Source organism: Vombatus ursinus, unplaced genomic scaffold (assembly GCF_900497805.2).
Source record: "Vombatus ursinus unplaced genomic scaffold, bare-nosed wombat genome assembly UNPS02014894.1, whole genome shotgun sequence".
Classification (NCBI taxonomy): domain Eukaryota; kingdom Metazoa; phylum Chordata; class Mammalia; order Diprotodontia; family Vombatidae; genus Vombatus; species Vombatus ursinus.
In genome coordinates this window covers 691,909-712,478 of record NW_020954672.1, presented here as the reverse complement: position 1 = coordinate 712,478, position 20,570 = coordinate 691,909, and the positions used below count along the sequence as shown (strand labels likewise).

General features: G+C 40.0%; 1 protein-coding gene and 3 non-coding genes across 4 annotated transcripts; 1 reads left to right on the top strand and 3 right to left on the bottom strand.

The window, feature by feature from the left end:
- Nucleotides 1-1,072: 1,072 nt before the first annotated feature.
- TRNAT-UGU lies at nt 1,073-1,145 on the bottom strand. Its single transcript has one exon. It is a non-coding gene; the product is annotated as a tRNA-Thr (tRNA).
- A 1,331-nt stretch (nt 1,146-2,476) lies between these two features.
- On the top strand, nt 2,477-2,548 carry TRNAP-UGG. Its single transcript has one exon. It is a non-coding gene; the product is annotated as a tRNA-Pro (tRNA).
- Nucleotides 2,549-3,993: 1,445 nt separating this feature from the next.
- On the bottom strand, nt 3,994-4,085 carry TRNAY-GUA. The gene is given in 2 exon segments: nt 3,994-4,029; nt 4,049-4,085. It is a non-coding gene; the product is annotated as a tRNA-Tyr (tRNA).
- Nucleotides 4,086-19,144: 15,059 nt separating this feature from the next.
- On the bottom strand, nt 19,145-20,104 carry LOC114028737 (olfactory receptor 6S1). Its single transcript, XM_027843011.1, has one exon. It carries the CDS (start codon nt 20,102-20,104, stop codon nt 19,145-19,147), a length of 960 nt encoding a protein of 319 aa, XP_027698812.1.
- Nucleotides 20,105-20,570: the final 466 nt, after the last annotated feature.

Below are 20,570 nucleotides of genomic sequence, written 5' to 3'. Positions count from 1 at the left end.
TTGGTCCCATCATTTTGAACAACAGTTTGGAATTATACAAGAAGTCACTAACCGCCTCCATGTTTTTTGACATAGTAATCCCACTATGGGCATACACTGCCCACCAAGGTAGTCAAAGGCAGAAACAAAGTTCCAATATACACCAAAATATTTATAGCAATCTTGTGTGTCTGTGTGTGGGGGGTGCAAATAGCTGAACATACTATTGCTCAATGACTAGTGAATTGCCAGAGGAAATGTGGTATATATGGAATGGGATATATTTATCTGGACATTCCCAACAAATGAATTTCTCTTCAGCCTAGTTGATAGAATCACAAAAAATAAAAGACAGGTTAAAAAAAAGATAACAAGTATTTGTGCCTCAAGGAAGAATAAAGAAGGGCTTACACTTCATTTCCCTTTCATTATGTGCGAAGAAGTGCTCTAATTAGCACTGATGGAAATGGAAGACAGGTAGCCAGTGACGACCAAGGACTCACCATGCCCTTGGTGGTCCTTTAAGACACTCTCGGATATATTTTCTAGAGTCAGTCTGAGGCATGTGAGCTATGGATAAGACCACCAGAAATGCTAAACATAGGAGGAGAAGTATGAGGACACCAGTATTACAAAAGAACATAGGAGCTCAGCAGTGACAGTCATATGACAGAGGTGGCTAGAAGTATTCACTAAGCACTAGTCTCTCTACTAGTCTGTGCGCCTTCTTCCCACTGATGATCCATGTAGTTGTGAGTTCTAGCTCGGCTACTGTGGTGGTCCTATGGTCCAGGAGACAGGCCTTCCTGCACCTATCATGCCTTGGCAAAATCTAGTCTTCTGAAGCGTAAACCTTGTCATTTGGACAGCGTACAGCTTTTGAAAATACTTCCCATAAGGCACTGGTCAAATAGGAGGACAATATTCTAGAAAAACGAAAAAGGCAGAGTACAACTATCACCTGGTTTCAAAAAGCGGTGGTAGAATCACCCCGTTACTTCAGGAGTCAGGAAGATATTTACGCACAAGAGCAGTGTAATTGTACCGGGGAAACTCGGCGTTTACTTGAGTTCCTGTGAAAAGTATTTGTAGAAGGCCCCAGCGAGATTTGAACTCGCGACCCCTGGTTTACAAGACCAGTGCTCTAACCCCTGAGCTATGGAGCCCACGTGTACCTCCCTTATCAAGACAGGATTCCCGGAACGCTGGATTTTTCTATGCTCTTTTATAAGGATCTACCTGTTTTTTCGCTCTTCGATTGGCTATTCTGTGCAAGTATAGAAGGCTAGATCCGTTAGCTTCCTTGTACTCTCAAAGAGAATCCAACGCCCAGTGGAGCGCGGAAAACCACAAAGTTTAGCGTGTCATAATTGAATTAGAAATCAACCAGAAAACGACTACATTCATAAGGCTCACTTGGAAGGCTGACCGTCCGTTTCACATGGCGACCTCCACTGAAAGATCTGCACCAGGTTTCCTCTTTTCACCGTTGTTTGTCTCCTTCCCTAACTCAGAATGTTTGCTAGGGAAGACTTGGCCGGAGCTAGACAAACTTTTCTTCATCCAGACTGAAGTGTCTAGTACGGACCCAGAATTTACAGAAAGATACTGTCAAAAACCCAGGAGAGATCCTATCTGATGAGCGAAAAAGATCCCAAGAAGGATGAATTTGAAAATGAACTATATTTCCCAGATATCAGAGTCTTTCCACACTTTCCGTGAGGGATGAATCTAGTACTACAACCAACCAGTGTTTCTGACTGGCATGTCTCTTTTTTTCCTATATATGACTGTGCTAGGCTTTGACTTTCACTACTGGCTATGCCTACACTCAAGGTCTGAGTGGCTCGGAGCTCAGCCAGGTTGGTACTTTGGTATTAGCTACTGATGCATTTACATGGAGACAATATGCTGGCTATGAGCACTTTCTTTCCTTTTTTTTTTTCTTAATGTTTAATCTTTTCCTTCTTCCCTTTTGGTTTTTCCTTCAGTATGGCTGTAAGACTTACTTTGCTGTAAAAAAAAAAAAAAGGAGATATTTCTATATAAAATAATAAGCCTTGGTGGCGATCGGGGATTGAAGTAGAGATGATTGGGAAGAAGCGTGTAAACTTGGCTGTCCCTGGGCTTAGGGTGGGTGCAGGTGGTTTTCGCTATATCGCTCGTGTTTCCGGGACGGTCATTGTTAGGTGCGCGAAGGTTGGAGGAGACTGATGAAAAGTGCCCAAGATTCCCTTGTCTGTGGTGCCGGAGATTAGAGTGTGCATTTGTGTCTTTTCTTGAGTGGCAGAGACTGTGAAAGGTGTGTGATGCACGATGAAGGAGGTGTGGGAAAGTGAGTGTAAGGTGCAGGGAAGAATAATGGAAAGAGGAGAAAAGAACCACTTTAGGAAGCTCTTGTCTGGTGCAGTGATTTCTCAAAGCAAAAATTCTCAAAGAGCAATAGAGCGCCTGTTTGTTAAAATACTTAAAGGTGAAAGATGGCTTCGTTATTTGTGGCTCGTTGGTCTAGGGGTATGATTCTCGCTTTGGGTGCGAGAGGTCCCGGGTTCAAATCCCGGACGAGCCCTAGTATTTTCCCTCCGTTGAAACTGACTTTTCAATTGCAATCACTTCTTCGGGATAGGTTGGTTTTCCAGCTTGGGGACACCAACCTGAGTTATTACTAAAGCTCACAGAATGGACATGGAATAAAATAGATGCATGTCACGCAGGCGTATAAATAGTTAAATAAACGTGTCAAACTCGGTTGGTCCTTCAAACTTTCCCTTTTCGGATTCTTCCTGACCCTCTTTCTCTCCCTGTCCGCTGCCTGCCTATACTAATCGCTATACTGGAATTTGGTGACTTTGTCTTTGCTAGTATGGGTTCTGTGGTTGGTGCGACGTCTCTTGGCGGTAGGGGTGGTGTCACTTCAGGTAGAATGTGTGTGCTGCTGTGAGTAACAAGGCATAAAATTCAGACACTGTATGGGAAGAATGAGGAGATATGATGTGAATTCTTATCATATCATTCTTCGGGGGACAATTTAGCATCTTTAAACAAGCACTGTCTGGGCCTTCCCTCCAGTCACAGAAGTGGTTTAGGGACTCCTCATGAAGGAAGTCATCATACCCGACCCAGTAATTCCATTTCCCTCTCGCACCTTGATTTCTCTTTTTCTTCCTCCTCTTTCTTCCTCCCCTCTCCTCTTCCTCTTTCCCTCTCTTCTTCTATCTCCCTGCTCCTCCCTTCTTCACCTTCTCCTTTCTCACTCTCTCTTCCCTCTCCTTTCTCTCTATGTCTGTCGGTCTGTCTCTTTAGTGTCTTCCAGTTCTGGGTCCTTGCCTGCAACACAAAAACATACCTGAATCTCCCCTATCCTATTTTAAAAAAACTCTCCCTTTGACCCTTGTACCCCCATCTAGCTACTATCCCTTTTGCCTTTAATGTCTTGGAAAAGTCTACAATGGATGCCTCCATTTCCTTCCTAACCCTTTTCTCATGTGTTGCTGACTCCAGAATTCAATCCACTGCACCACCTAACCGCCTACTTAATAATCATCTTTATAAAACTAACCATGCTGCTTTCACTTTGCCACTCAAACTCTTACTTCAATGAAACTCACTTCGGTGTCTTTGATAGCATTGATCAAGGCTGATACCCAATTGAGTTATATTCAATTTAATACTATTCTATTCACCAAATTTTATTAGTTCCATGCAGAAGTGATTGGTGCTTTTGGATATTCTTCATCACAAGACTGTCATGGAAGAGAGTATCTGGCTTCAGATTCCTTTCCAAGTTATTGGAGACAGACGAGGCTTCTGACTACTGCTCAAAAGTCCAGTCTTAGCGAGTGAGCATTTCATTCGACGTGGCTAGCAATTTCCTTGCCGTTTGTCTGTTTTCGAAGAGGACCAGTTACAACACGGGGGGATGTCTTGATTTGTGGGTGAATTGGATTTAAGTGACATCTCATTCTGAAGACATTACTGGTGCTTTGGCGATCATTCATTCAAAACGAAAGCACCTCCTTCGAGCCGGAGTCGAACCAGCGACCTAAGGATCTCTCAGGTGTTGTCACCTCTACAGTCCTCCGCTCTACCAACTGAGCTATCGAAGGGCACCTAACTTCATCTTAGCGTACGCCTTATTTCAAAGGTGCTACTCTAGTCTGTACTAAAATTTCTCTTGCATTCTTTTAAATAATGAACAAACTATGTCATTGAGGATACTTGGCCTGAGAGTACATGCCTATTTTCTATTTCCTCTGGCCGTAGGTGGAATGCTTGCCACTCTGGACACTCTGGAGATGTCTGGCTTCATTTCTCCCCGCAAACTCAAGCTCACTAGTAACTCCCGCAGCACCATCCCCTCGGTCTTTGTGACCCTCATTCTCTGCTAACCTTCATCTTTCCAGGAAAATCTTTGGGCCCATTGGAAAACCTGGGTTTATCCATTTTTCTTCCCAAACTGCTTTTCCCACCATTCTTTCTCTCCACCCCTACCCCGTGTCCTAATTACTTGCCACTTCATACCCTTCTCCGATTATTTTTTAGTTTTAAGAAATGATCTTGATCACCCCAGCAATTCAGGTGGGCTATGAGTTACTGGAACTAATAGATACATTAAATCATAATAACAGAGTATCGACTGAAGTGGGTAGTGTGAGATTCCAATTGAGTTTAACCTCCAACTCTTGGCAGGTGGAAAGAGGAGGAAAAGAGGTTGAAGTGTCTTGTGTAGAGGTATGAGTAGACAAAGTAGATGTAAACAAGTGTTCTCTCCGTGGAGGGAAGAATAAAGGAAAGTGAGAGGAAAAAAGACAACATCATTATGGAAAATAAAAGTAGTCTTGAAAGATTTTTTTAAAAAAGTGAACTTGAAGAGAATTAGCAGAAAGGATGCCCTTTAAAAAGCCCAAGAGGAAAACTTCCAGCGGCCTCGATCATTGCTGTGGTAGCATGATTGTCTTTTTACGTGCATGTGGTTTGGGGACAAATCTTACGTTTGAATGCTGCAGGTTTGAACTACCTCTGCGAGGACCGAATTTCAGTGTAGAATCCAGAGCTTCATCGAGAAGACCTTTCTTTAATACTATCAGTGAGAGTACATTACTTCCCTTAGGAAATGCAAACCATTACCTCATTCCACCTTAGTGAAAGCTGAAGGCTGAATTTTTTGGATCAGAATCCGTAAAATAAGGCTTGATTATTCCTCTAAGAAAACACTTAGAGGAGCAGTGTTTTAGACTGTGAGCCACTGAACCGTTAAAAAATCTTGAGTATTTCATGATCAATAGGTCACACAAGATTCAACCTAAGTTGAGACTACAACTCCTGGATCATCAGACAAGAAGAAATAAAAGCAGAGGACCCATGCAATGTGAAGTAATGAAGTTGGCAGACTTGGTCCTCAGTTCTAGAAATCCTTTCAGACAGTACCTCTTCCTTCTGGTGTCTCTCCTGACTCCTCCAGTGGACCTTAGCTCAAAACACAGTAGATTTATTGCTTTGGGTTGATTCTTTGTGGTTGTCAATTTCTTGACTGTTTTATCCATGGAAGGTCTCTGCCTTCCCTAGCATTTCTTTAACTGACTTGAGTGGAATTAATCAAATTACATTGGCAAAACAAACAAACATAAAAATGAACAAACAGATAAATACCACAAAAAAAAACCTTTGTACCAAATATGACTCTGATACACTACATATGGAACTAACACAAATATTTAAGACCAAAAGAATATCTAAGAGATAAGTGGTCAAAGGATATAAACATGCCAAAAGTTTCAAACTATCAACCATATAGAAAAATATTTTAAGTGACCAGAATGAGAGAAATGCAAATCAAAATAACAGGTTTCACCTCACACTCAGCAAAAGAGCAAAGCCTAGAATTGAAAAAAGGCTTATGTCAAATGGCATTTCTTTTCAATGGTAGTGGGATATTTTCTCATAAATATATCCCACATAGCTTGAGTCCCCATAACATTGTGAAAATAGGAACTAGGTCTGGATGCTCATTAATCACTACACTCATGAATCTTGGGGAAATAAAAACATAGATTTAGCAAAAAGCACTTAATTGGAACAGAAAGGACACAAAACCCCAGATGTATTATAAGACAGTATTCCCAGCATAATATCCACCTTTAGGAGTGAGGAGGAATAGTGAATCAACATGTCTCATTTGACTTTCTAACTTCATGCCTTCCATTTCATACTGAACTTGCCTCCAGTTTGATCTCCAGCCTTCTTTCCGATGAGAACAGTGCTCTCCACTCAGTGATGAACCTTCTCACACCTAGTCTTATCATCACACCCTTCACATTCTAATGATTCTGAACCCCCAAGTAATCATCCAAACTCCATTCCTGCAATGCCTCCTGAGTCCTATTCTTCTCTCCTTCAACCTTTCCATCCCAAAGTTTTAACCAAACACCAACAAGTTCTTCTATTGTGCTCTAGGGAATGCCTGTTTCATAAGAAACAAACTTCCTAAATCTTTCCTTTCCTACTTCTTCCATCTTCTAGCTATTACTGAAACCTGGGCCCTCTTGGTGAAACAGCCTCTCCAGCCTACTTTCCAGTATTGGCTGCACCTTTACTCATTACCCTTGGTTCATTGGTCAAAGTAGGGGAGATGGAAGCCTTTTTGCTCCCCATTGCCACTTCCAAGTAGATTCTCCCCCTACTTTCATCACCAAATACTTTTTCCTCCTTTGAAATTCATTCTATTCATATCTACAACCCAATCAAATCCTGGTAGCTATTGCCTACAGACTTCCAGGTCACTCCCCTTCTTTCCTCAATGAGTTTGGTACATGGTTCACAATTTTTCTGTTCTCCCCAACTCCTGCTCTCACATGAGAGACTTCAACATATATATCTTGATTTCTCCCTCAAATACTCTAATCACTCAATTCCTCAATGTATTCACTTCCCATGACCTATCCTTGCACCCCACATCAGCCACACACAAAGATGGTCATCCTTTAATCTTGCCATCATCCACAAATGTACCACCTCTACACCCAAGAATTACAAATTTCCCTTATTTGATCATAATCTATTGGCTTTTCACCTCTTCCTCTGCTTTCCCTTGCAAAATTCTATTCTTTGTCTGTATCATGACCTCCCTTGGTCCTTCAATTCTCTCCTAAGCTCTCTCCCCTTCACTGGCCACTCTCTCTTTCTTTTCCCCATCTTGACCCTTTGGTAAACCAATTCAATTCTACATTGTGCTCCTCTCTTGAATCCCTAGCCCTCTTATCCTTTGACCAATTATAGCCAGCTAAGCCTCAGTCTTGGATCACTTCCACTATTTGCCACCTTTGCTCCTACATATATACTGTTGAATGAAGGTGGAGGAAATCACACCAACCACTTTTCTGACTGGGTCTACCTCAAATGGGCCCTCACTGCTGCTAGGCAATCCTATACTTGCCTTATCAGCTCACTCTTCATAGCAGCTCTTCTAAAGATTTCATTCCCTCCTCAAGCATTCCATGGTTCACCCATTCTCCCCTATCTCAGTTGAAAACCTTGCCTCATATTTTACAGAAAAAAAATTGAGAGCATTTATTGTGAACTCTCTCTTCTCCTTGACTCCTCATTTATTTAAGCCTGAGAAGCTGAGAGGATGTTGTTGTTCTTTTCAGTAATGGGGAACTTGGGGAAAGAAAGGTTTGGGGGGAAGATAACAACTTCAATTTGGGGCATTTTGAGTTTAAGATGTGTTCAAAGCTTTTCATAACCTAGTGCCCACATAGTTTTCCAGTCTTCTTACATCTAACTCCCCAACATATACTCTTTGACCCAGTTTCCTTGCTGTTCCACAAACAAGATGTTCTATCTCCCATCTCCATGCATTTTCTCTGGCATTCCCTCATATTTGGAATGCCCTCCTAATCTTCACCTCCTACCTTTCCTGGCTTCCTGTAAGTCCCAATTAAAATCCCATCTTCTAAAAGAACCCTTCTCCAATCCTTTTTAATTCTAGTGCCTTCCTTCTCTTACTTATTTCCTATTTGTCATTTATTCATATGTATGTATATTTGTTTATTCATTGTTTCCCCCATTAGATTGTAAGCTCATTGACTGCAGAGATGGTCTTTTGTCTCCCCCCTCCTACTTTTTTGTACCCCCCAGCACTTAGCACAGTGTCCGGCACATAGTAGGCACTTAATAAATGTTGATTGATAACCCTCCCCAAAGGAATGCATTCACAATTCTTTCTTGCCTAGCCCAATATGGAGAGGATATGCCTTCTCATCCAGGTTTCAACATGCAAATAGAAAGTCTTTAGAGCCACGAACTGGATAATTTGTAATCTGGGTTGGCACTCCCCCACTCTCATCCCATTAAAGTCTGCAGCTTTCCTCAGACTACACCACCACTTGATATACATTAGGAATCTAGACAGCTCTGCTGTATCAATTCTTATTGAATGCCAGCCCTAGCAGAAGTTAAACTGAATCTCAGTTCCCTTTTGGCTCCCTGGTTCAAGATGAGAGAGAGAGAGAGAGAGAGAGAGCTGGAATGGGCATATCCAAAGTATATTGGGTAGGGAAAATAAAAGTCTGCTTTAATCCTTTCTCTAAGCAGCTCTCTGAATAATGAAAACCAAAACAATTCTTAAATATGTCTTTACTGCTCATCCAGCTGTTTGGACACAATTACTGGAATTTGTGGCCCAGTGTTCCTCAAGACCTTGACCTTACCCTAAGGACATCAAATCCTGGTGGTTAGCCCAAAAGAAGTTCCTTTTTTTTCTCTTTGACTCATTGCTTCCACCTAGAATTATTCCAGAAAAATCTCCAAATAGGGTTTATATTTAGTTTATATCTATATTTTCCACAAATGTGGGTAACAGGCTCCCAGATCCTGTACTTCAAGGAGCAATACATATGATCAGGACAACTTTTATTTCACTCCATGAAAAATACAGAAGATATACAATATTCACAGGAATTCACAAACTGATACAGAAAAATTTAAGTCACAAATAACCCCTTAGGCCCTTTCAGAAAGGAATTAATCTTTGACATTCTGGTGGACCCCTAGCCCTACATAGTCTCTCTCAAATCCAATGTCACCCTATGGGTTTGATGCCCCAAGGGAAGGCAAACATACTTTGGAGATGCTGAATAAGCAATCCCCTTCCCATCATATCTGCACTGCATTGGCTTTGGGGACTTTATCCAATCAGATTTGACTCTCCATCCCTGGGGTTGAACCATCTTGACTGGTGACTGAGTGAGTACAAGCTTTCCTAAGCAACTTACAGAGCCTCCCCCCAAACAGACCATGATACACATCTTAAGAGTCATTTCCTCAGGTCATCTGGCTATCTGCCTTGCTATCTTCTCTTAGTCTTCCCCCTTCACTCCCTTCCCAACACAGTGTGTCAGTGGAGACAAAAACTGTGTAGCTCTACTCAGCAAAGGAGTTGAATTGCTAAAGTTATCCTTTAAATGTCTAGATTTTACAATGGCGAGACTCCATTTCCCCTGTCCAGCACCTTCTGCCACTCTGCACCTTTACAATCGCAGGCTTTAGTAACACCTAACATTTAATTTCTCTGCTTCTGTTTCTACCCCCACTCCTCCAAGATCCTAGGTTTCGCTTGAAAAAGTGACGAAATCCCAGCTGATTTTACCTATCTCAAATTATATACAGTCCCAATAGGGCCTTGTATAATTGAAAAATTGAAAAATCTTTCTACTCTAATTTTAAGAACTATATCTAAACTATAATTCTTTCCTTCTCCCCAAACCTCTTTCCTAATACTAAACAAGTAATGACCCTAGTGCCCACATTTAGAGAAGATGATTCTCTTCTTTTCTAGAGCACCCTGGAGCCCTCCATCCTCTGAAAGTTTTATTTACCCACTCACTCCTTAGTCTATAAACACTCAGAAATTAAAATCATCCACTAATTCCTTCTAATGGAGCTTGGAACTAAAATTAAGAGTAGTTGCAGGATTTGAACCTATGCCTCCAAAAGGACTAGGGCCTAACACTTCAGACCACTAGGCCACACTGCCCCCACCAAACTCTTTCTTTAACTTGTCTTCTTTGTCTCTATGACTGTGGGCAATTGCATAGGGCAGTATAGGAGAAGAAAGAGGCAGTAGAGAGGTCTGCAAAAGTTTTATTCAGTACATTACTGTGGGTGTGTGAGAAAGGGAAAGAGACACAGAGACAGAGAGAGTAGAGGGAAGAATCTAGTCCTTTGCTTAATACCTCCTTTTCTCTCAAATGAATATCCACTTGCCATGTCCTGACCCACTCTTCTCCAGGGAATTCTATAGGTCAAGGATTTTTCTCTGGACAAAGTTTTCACCAGGTAGAGATCAAGGAGAACCCTGGTAAGTAGCTGCCTCCTAGATCCAAATGGGGCATGGCCACTGCAATTGGGGTGAGACAGTATCCTCCCACTACATAACAAGCAGTCTTCTCCAATCAATTTTGGTTTAGGGATCCAGGATCTTTCATTGAGCAGAGGCAGAGTTGGACTGGGTCTTGGACTCTTCAGGAATACATGACCATAGGAAAAGCCAGACCATTTGCAGCAAGAATTTTCATACAGAGAGTCGAAAAAAATCTAAAAGAAGAATAATAAATAGGCCTGGCTGTACTGGAAAAAAAAATAAGAGTTTCATTCTTTCCCACATTTTCTCTAACTCCTTAGTTTTGAGCTAATGAAGCGGAAAATTTTACAATTGGGAAAGCATTACATTTTTAGGTAATCCACTTCATTCTTGGATGGCTTTTATTGTTGGCAAGGACCTAAAATGATTCCCTGGAGTAGAACAGAGAGGAGAAGGAGGAGAGTGAGGGCTGAATCTGTAGTCAGGAAGATTTGAGTTGGAATTTGACCTCATACATTTTTTGAGTTATATGACTGTGGGCAAGGCACCCATCCTCTCTGACACTGTTTCCTTATCTATAAAATAGGGATAATAACACCTACTTTTCAGGTTTGTGGTTGGGATCAAATAGGACAAGGTAAGTAAAGTGTTGTGTAAACCTTAAAGCCCTATATAAATATGAGCTATTATTTATCCTAGTTGTGTCCTCTGGGTCCAAGCAGGGCATCTCTTTTTCAAATGAGAGTCCTTCAAAATAATTTAGGATGACAATTATATTTCCCCCCCCCCCCCGCAAGACTTCAGGCTAAACACATCTAGTTCTTTCAATTAATAACTCATCTGAAAATGGAAACTGCTGTGGGGCCCAGAGGGCTGAGGCACTTCTATCACTCTTTCCACCAAGAAGTTCCTCTTCTCTGCAACCATACACTTAGTCTAGATAAACCTCAGTCCTGAGTGAGACTGACTACCCATAAAAGGAGTCATATTCCTATACTTACACTCAGCCTCCTTATGCGCTCCATCTTGGCATCCTGGGAAATTTTTGCTTAAGGTTTTGCCTCATGTCTAGGATATTTCAAAAATAATGGCTGGAAGGGTATTCAATGGACAATATGAATCAGGTATAGGGTAGTTATTTTTTCCTACACACAAAAGAAATGTTTAACACAAAATACTCACTAGTACACATTGACATTCCCAAGATGATTAGAGAAAAAGGAAAAGAAGCTATAAGTTCCAAAATAATTATAACAGCTCTCTTTGTGATGGCAAAGACCTGGAAATTGCAGAGATGCCCATCGATTGGGAAATGGCTGAACAAGTTGTGGTATATGATAGTGATAGAATATGACTGTACTATAAGAAATGATGAGCTCGATGATCTTAGAAAAACATAGATAAATTTGCATAAAATAATGAAGAGCGAAATGAGCAGAACCAAGAAAACATTGTATACAGTAACAGCAATATTGTTTAAGAACAACTTTAAGTGACTAAGTTATTTTGGCTATTATAAATATCCAAATTAACCACAAAGGACATATGAAGGAAGATACTATCTGCATCCAGAGAAAGAACTAATAGAAGTATGCATAGAATGGTTTTACATACATACATACATATACATATATACATATATGTACATATATATATACACACATACATATTTGTGTCTAATGGTAGCTATCTCTAGGGTATGGGGGAAGGGGAGAAAAAAGGGGGAAAAGTTACATGGTAACGTTCTTATATATTTAAAGGAATAGCAAGTTGTACATAATAGATTTGTAGTTTCATGCACAATCATCTTTTTTTATTTTACTATTTTATGGAAATGCTTGTTTTATTTTTTAAGGTCAGAATACAATAAATTAAATTAAAAAAACAAGTAAACATTGACAGACTCAGAATGGGTTTCAGTATCTTAATACAAATACTCTTTTGCTCTCCTGGGAAGTTGAGACTTAAAGATCACTGGCTCAGACCAGCAGTCTGAGGGACTAAGGAAGAAGTATTCTTACATTTTATCTTAGTTCTGCTCTGACTCCTCAATATCCACATCTTCTGATTAAGCAGTTTAGGGTTTTGGCTCCTCCTCTTGTCTGTAATCATCTTTTCCAATTCAGAACCTCCCCATGCAGCTCTGACTAAGCTAACTAGGATCTCTCAACCTCTATTACTCTCAAGGTCACCTCAAGACTGGATTTTATCTTGAGGCTGATGTTTAGTCACCTAAATCCAGGAAAGAAAAAACACAAAACAGAAGAGGCAGCCAAGATGTTGAAGTCCTCAGGCTTACCCAGGCAGGACATATGCTCTAGCTGCTGTGTTCTCCTGGTTGTTTGGTAGCCAAAGTAGAGAAAAAGTAAGTTGTCCTTCCCTTACCTGGAAGGCTCTGGTGCCAGTGGAGGATCAAAAAAAAAGATAACAAGTAAATTTAAACATGTTTTCCCTGCAGAAATTCTCTCACAGAAATAACCTGCAATAACTTGAAATGCATACCCTTTTGAACACTTCCCTTTCTCATGCATAAATTAAAACATTTGCTGCATTTTGCAAAATGTCAATTCTCCAAAAATGTATCCATATATTTCTGTACCTGCAGTGGAAGAAAGGTTTAGACAAAACCCTATAATGATAGTGGCATACTGTCACTTAGGTTTCAAGAAGCAAAATAAACAGTACAGATAACCAAATGAAGAATCACCCCTTTTATAAAGGTCCTCTGAATCATAAGCTCTTCCTGTTCAGTGGCCAATGAAGGGCTTATTTCTTCTGCTCAGATAGCTCTAAGAACCTAGGTAACACACATAGTTGATAGAAAAGAGCCAGAGCATTTCTGCACATGCTTTACTTAAACCCTGCCTCCCTTCTTTATTTTTTAGAACATGATCATTATTGACCCTGGGATTGACTTGGATTCAATTAAAATGAACAAACATTGGTTGAGGACCTACTGTGTACATAGCACTCTGGTAAAAGCTGAGAAAGATACAAAGGTTAGACAACCCCCAGATTCCCCAAGTCTTTTTAAAATTCTGACCAGAATCCTACCTCTCCCATGGTAGCGAGTGAGCTCAGGATGCCTCCTTGACACTACTTAGACTATTTCCTGGATACTGAACACTAAAAAGCACTTGAAGACCATGGAGAAGAAAGATGGTTTCTTACTGGAAGAATCTGAAACAAGGAAGGCATATATAGTGAGTACTATTTAGAAAATTACCAAAAGGTAAGATGCTAAGGTCTTGGACTTGTCTCCAGGGCTTGGCAGAGTACTTGGCACACAGCATGCACTTAATAAATGTTGATTTGACTTGACTTAACAAGAGAAAAACCAAGTAGATGAAAAATGTCTATTGTCCATACTATGATATCCAAGTAAATAGACAGACTACCCTTAGAGTTGGTTGGTAAGTCCATATCTTGGACAAACCTTGGAAATGGACAATTAACTGGACCCAAATTGAATAGGAGAGTTGACTAAACTACCTGTATGAAATTATCTAGTACTTTTCCCTTTAAAAAAAAAAAGCCTTCTTTGATTTTTTTTTTTACATCACCAGAATTTCTCTATTCTTTTTCATCTCCCTCCTAGAGGCGCCATCCCATATATATAAAAAAAAACCATTTAAAAGGAAAAAAGGGGGGAAAGAAGAAGAGAAAAAATTAGTAAGACATAAATACATTGTAAAAAAAGAAACCCTGAAAGTACATGCAATGTGCTACATCTGTGGACCTCCCACTTCAACAAAGGAGTGGGATGGAAGTGCCTTCTCATACCTTTCTGGGGCTCTTCTTATACTTTGTAATTTTACAACATTCACTTTTGATTGCTTTGCAATTACTCTTTCCATTAACATTATTAAAGTCATTGTGTATGTTACTTTCTTGGCTCTGCTTACTTCACTCTGAATCAGATTACATGAAATCTTTCCAGATTTCTACGTATTCATCATAGTCTTCCTTTTTAAAGCACAGTAACATCCCCTCATAGTCATGTACAACAATTTGTTTACCCATTCCCCAATTGATGGGCATCTAATGCGAGCATTTAGCACAGTATCTGGCACATAGAAGGTGCTTAATTAAATTTTGGTTACCTAACTACTTTGTATCCAAAGCTTTGCTGCAACAAGAAGTGCTGCTATAAAGACCTTGGTGTATATGTATAGTTTCTTCTCATCAGTGGTATTATTGAGGTATAAGCCTAGTAGTGAAATTTGAGTCAAAGATATGAACATTTCAGTAATTTTATTTGCATACTTCCAAATTGTTTTCCAAAACACTTGTACAGATTCACAACTTGCCTAACAGTGCAGTAGTGTGCATATCTTCCAACAACTCCTCCAAAATTAACTATTCCCAACTCATTTTATCTTTGCCAACTTTCTGGGTATAAGGTAATACCACAGGGTCGTTTTGATTTGTATTTCTTTTGTTAATAGTAATTCAGAGAATTTTTTCATGTTGTTAATATTTTGTAATTTTTAAAAGAATTCTTTGTTCATTTCTTTTAACTACTTATATATCGGGGAATGACTTTTATACATTATTTCCATTACTTGTCTGTATATCTAGAATGCCAAAACCTTATCTGAGAAATTTAGTATAAATATATTTTCTTCATTTGACCACTTCACTTCTTGTCCTAGATATGTTAATTTTGTTTGTTTAGAAGTTTTTTGGTTTCAAGTAATCAAAGTTATCTAGTTTATCTTTTCTAATTGCCTCTAGGTAGCTAGATGGCATAATAGATATTGTGCTAGGCTTGGAGTTAGTACAGCAGAGCTCAAATCCTGCCTCAGATACTTAGGAGCTATGTGACCCTGGGCAAGTCACCTAACTGCTATCTGCCTCAATCGTCTTACTTGTAAAATGAGGATAATAATAGCGCCTCTAAGCACAGTACCTGGTACATATTAGATGCTTAATAAATGCTTGTTTCCTTCTGTTGTCTATCTCTTGTTTGCTTAAGAATACAACTCCTATCCATAGCTATGAAAAGGATATGAACTAATATTTATGGTATGATATCTAAGCCTAATTTTTGCCTGTGTAGTACTTTTAAGAACCTCATACTTTCCCCTTCAAATAAAAGCTGTCTTTAAAAAATTCTTCTAGTGATGCTGTGTGACTGTAAGTCATGAAATATCTCTCTAAGAAGAGGATCAGTCAAAGGTAACGGATAGATGCACAAGTGGTGGGCACAAGCTGGCTGACACATATTACCAGTAAAAATTGTGTAAGAGGAATATTGTGAAGGATGCTACCAGGAAATGTGATAAGATCTGGTCTTGTGAAAAATGAGGGATCATCACTGGTTAGTTCTTCTACTCCACTGAGATCCATATAATGTCATGAGATACAGAGGAAGACCCCACCCCCACCCCAGAACCTGTGGAGGATATGTGGGACAATATAGACAAGATTTGCAAAGGATGACAGGATGTGTTGCGATTTACATCTTTGAAGGAAGTATCTTTAACCAAGGAGATCACAAATCCACTGAAGTTTCAAAGCATTTCACTCTGATCTTTATAAGAGCTGTTTCTGTCCAAAAATATCTTGGGTTATTTGTTAACTTCCCCACTCATGTAAATGACTAGATTCAGTTTTATGTTACTATTGGGTCACTGGCAGTTGGGAAAAATCCATTCTTCTGGATTTCCCCCACTCCCTAGTAATTTCTGAGTCAAGTAAGGGTCTGTTCATTGACCTCAGCAAATCTCTGAAAATCTAGATCTCTTATCATAATCTGCCCCTCCCCATTGCTTCTTTCTCCATTCCTTTGCTAGGCTTCCTTAGATAGAAATCATTGGGAGTATATGTGATAAGAATGGGGGTAGTAGTGTAACAAGAAAGGGAAAAAAACCCCAGCACTCTTACCACATATTGAAATCTTAAAGATATGACAATTAGGCAATAAGCATTTATTAAGCACCTACAATGTGTTAGGCACTGTACTAAGTGCTGGTAATAAAAAGAAAGGCAAAAGATAGTTACTATCCCCAAGGAGCTCAAAATCAAATGAGGGAGGGGCAGCTAGGTGGCACAGTGGATAAAGCATTGGCCCTGGAGTCAAATCTGGCATCAGACGGGTAACACTCACTAGCTGTGTGACCCTGGGCAACTCACTTAACCCCATTGCCTAGACAAAAAAAAAATCAAATAAGGGAGATAGCATGCAAATAAATATGTGTGATTTGGAAATATCCAAGGATTCATTGATAGGTACTACTGCCAACCATATTTATCAACATGCAGAAACATTTCATTAACCAGTTTATTTTATGCTCAGCATAGTCTCATGGTATCTAAAAATGACCACTAATTGCCAGACAGAGTTTTCATATGACTTATATGGATGCTAATTTTGTCAGGGGAAAAAAAAAGGTACAATTGGATTTTATGGCTGCCAAAAGGGAAAGGAAAAGATTTATGTTTCAAAGATAAACATAAAATTTCTAATGGAGAGCATGATTTATATGGAAAAGAGAGCATAAGGGGAAAAAGTATAAGAGATCAAGTTGTAAATTGATCAACAAATACTGAGAGGATTTACTCTGGAAATCACAACTAGCTGGGTAATCATTATCACAAAGCTGAGTTAAGGATTCTTTTACCCCTAACCAGCTAATTATCTGTGTTAAACTACTGGAAGTCTCAAGTAAATTCTACACTGTAAGGAAAGCCTCAGTTATTTATTTGATTCTTTTTACAAAAAAAAAGGGAGGGCAGCTCTCCTAAAGCCACTAGAAAGGAAATTTAAAATTCCTATCATGTGCAAACAAGCTATAAACAGGATAAAGGGGACATAATGAATAGAGGGAAGACACTAGAATTAAAATGGTTTGGGAAAGACTTCTTGTAGATAGTAGGTTTTAAGCTGGGACTTGAAGGATTCCAGGAAATCCAGGAGAGATAGAGACGAGGAGGGAAGGCATTCCAGGCCTAGGGGAGTGACTGGTCCAGGGAACAGCAAGTAGGCCAGTGCTACTGGATCAAAGAGTATATAGGGAAGAGGTGCAAGAAGACTGGAATGGCAGGGGAGAGAGAGGTTATGAAGGGTTTTGAACACCAAATAGAGGTTTTTGTTTTTGATCCTGGAGGTGCTAGGGAGCCACAGTAGTTTATTAAAAAGGAAGCAGGATGACATGGTAGGATCTACAAGCAAGGAAAATCACTGTGGTGGCTGAATGGAGGGTGGACTGGATTGTGGAGAGATATGTGGCAGGCAGACCAACCAGCAGGCTATTAAATAGTCCAAATGTGAGGTGATGAGGTCCTGCACCAGAGTGGTAACAGTATCAGAGGTCATAAGGGGCCATATTTCAGAGATGTTGCAAAGGTAAAATCAACAGGCCTTGGCAACAAATTGGATAAAGGGGTTGAAGGATGGTGAGGAGTGTAGGATAACATCTAGGTTGTGGGTCTGAAGGACTAGGAGGATGATGGTGCTCTGGACAATAATAGAAATTTTTGGAAAGGGGTGGGCATTGGTGGGAGGAAAGATAATGTGTTCAGTTTTGGTCATGTTGAGTTTGAGATTTCTACTGGACATCCAATTTGATATGTCAGATAGGCAGTTGGAAGTTGGAGACTGTTTCTATCAGCCATTGTTTCCCAGTGGTGTTAAAGCTTTTCAGTGTGCCTATTTTTTGGATCATTTTGAAATCAATTTACTTACCAAGCTCTTGAATTTAATTGTCCTTTATCTGGAACATCTCTGTACATTTATTTCTCCATCACTATCTGATATTAGGTTCTCACTGATAAACATCACCTTATTTGTCATCTTTCTTTCATACCAGCTTTCGAGTACATTATAAAGCATGAGCTCATCTGCTCCCCAGCATCCTATGAGGTAAATAGTTGCAAAATTACGGAACACATTTTTTAGAAGGAACCATAGAAGCTACTACTATTTATCACATTCAATTGGCCAGTAATTAGTCTACTGTATTTATAGTCATTTAAAAAAAATTGTCAGTATTCATCAGAATAAGTTCATCCCCACTCCAACTTCAATAAAAGTAAATATGAATTTAAGAAAGGACAGAAGGGGAAAGTGGTACAATTAAAGGAAATCTATCCCAGTGACAAGAAATAAAATAGTCTTCCACCAAACCTTTACCTGAGGCGAGATGAAGATGAAATATGGGAAGTAGAAGAGTTGATCAAAAGCTTTTCCCCTTGAACCTTTCAGGGATCTCAACCTTCCATTACTACTGGCATTTCCCTAGAGTTGGAAACCAGTCCCTTGGTTCAATTTTCTTTACTTCTTTTCCATCTGATGGCAAATATTTAGGTGTTGCAAGTAGATTTAAAAGACTCAGGCATAGTCTATGCAGGCCTGATCTACTGGCACGTCTTCCTGTGCATCATAATCTTGTAATCCTTCATATTTGTGGCAAACTTGTTGACTTTATGGAAGTTTATTTAATTAGAAAGAGTTCCCAAAGGCTGTTGGAAAATTCAGTTGATATTTGTAATTGGTAGCGACAAAGATTACTTGTTTTGGCTTGTGAAACCTTCCTTGAGAAAAGAAATAAAGACTAGGTGATCTTTTGAAGTCTTTGCTAGCTCTAGAATTCTGCAGTTTGCTGCTGCTGATGTTAGTAGAATGAAAATGGTAGTGAGAAAGATTTTCCCAAGAGTGAAGGTCTATAAGATATGGAGACAAGACTGACTCTCATATAGTACCAAAATTATAGGCAGAATGCAGAGATAAATTAGATCTACTCTTTCCTCTGACCCTTCCCCCTTCATTTCATTCTTTTTCCTAATCTAGCTCCAATACTATCAGAGATGCTCAGAACAAGATGCTAGCCCCTTCTTAAGCATATCCTTTAAGGCTACCTTCACTCGTTCATTTCGAAGGGTGTAAATGACAGGGTTCATTAGTGGTGTCACAAAAGTAGTCACTATTGTCACCACCCAGTTTGTACCAACAGAATCACTTTGTGATGGTCGGACATAGAGGAAGATGGCACTTCCATAGAAGAGTGTAACCACCATCAAGTGAGAGGTACAGGTAGAGAAGGCCTTCTGTCTGCCTGAGGCTGAGGGTATTTGAAGGACAGCCAAAACAATGTGACCATAAGAAGTGGCAGTAAGCAAAAGGGAGACCATGATGACCACTGAGGCCAGAGCAAAATCAACCTCTTCCAATTTTTTGGTGTTGGTGCATGCCAGGCGAAGCAAGGGGCCACTATCACAAAAGAAGTGTTGGATCACCACATTCTGGCCACAAAAAGGAAGCAAGGACACAACCACTGTAGGACCAAGCACAAGGAGAAGGCCTCCTGCCCAGCAGACCAGAGCCAATCGTAAGCATATGGTCCCATGCATCAGTATAGGATATCTCAAGGGATGACAGACAGCCAGGTAACGATCCACAGACATGATAGCCAGTAGCAGGAACTCAGAAGCTCCAAGGCAGAAGTAGAAATAGAATTGAGTAATGCAAGCAGTGAAAGAGATGGTATGTTGACCTGAAAAGAAGTTAGTCAACATCTTAGGAATAATCACAGAAGTGATCAGGATCTCCAGGCATGACAGGTTCCCCAGGAAAAAGTACATAGGAGTCTGCAAGCGAGGATCAACTCCTACCACACTTATAATCACCATGTTGCCCATTAGGGTCAGCAGGTACACTAGCAGGAATATTGAACAGAGCTCAGTTTGCATGCTGTGAAGAGTGGGGAAGCCTGCTAGGATGAACTCAGTCACACCCCTACTCTGATTCCTGCCCATAGACATTGGTTTTCTCACCTGTTGAACAATGGAGAGATAGTCATGGTGAAAGAATACATATCCAGGTACTTACCTATCCCTATGTCCCTCACTTTCTTCCCTCATTGAGAGATTATACTAAAACTAGATGGAGCCAGGGTTGTTTTCCAACAGGCTGGATGGGACATCTTTAAAGAAGAGCTAAAATCCAGGTGTAGAAATCTAAGCCTTCAAAACAAAAATCCTCCTTCCTTCACTTCTACCCTTCTCGTACTGTGAAGTTATGTCATTCTTTCATTGATGTAAACTTACTGAGAAACTCACACAGATAACCTAGATAAGGCTGGGAACAGGAGAATCCAAAAATGGTTTTCTAAGGCATTATTTGATGCTATTCAACCCAAGCCAGAAACTGGGTAATCCTGTTGCCCAGATAGGAGTGACCTAATTTTTCTACCTCCTAGTCTCCACTGGTTTACTATTAAACCTGAAT

Bases quoted from the DNA above. Each gene is read 5' to 3' on its own strand.
- LOC114028737 (XM_027843011.1), bottom strand. From the start codon at position 20,104: ATGTCTATGGGCAGGAATCAGAGTAGGGGTGTGACTGAGTTCATCCTA.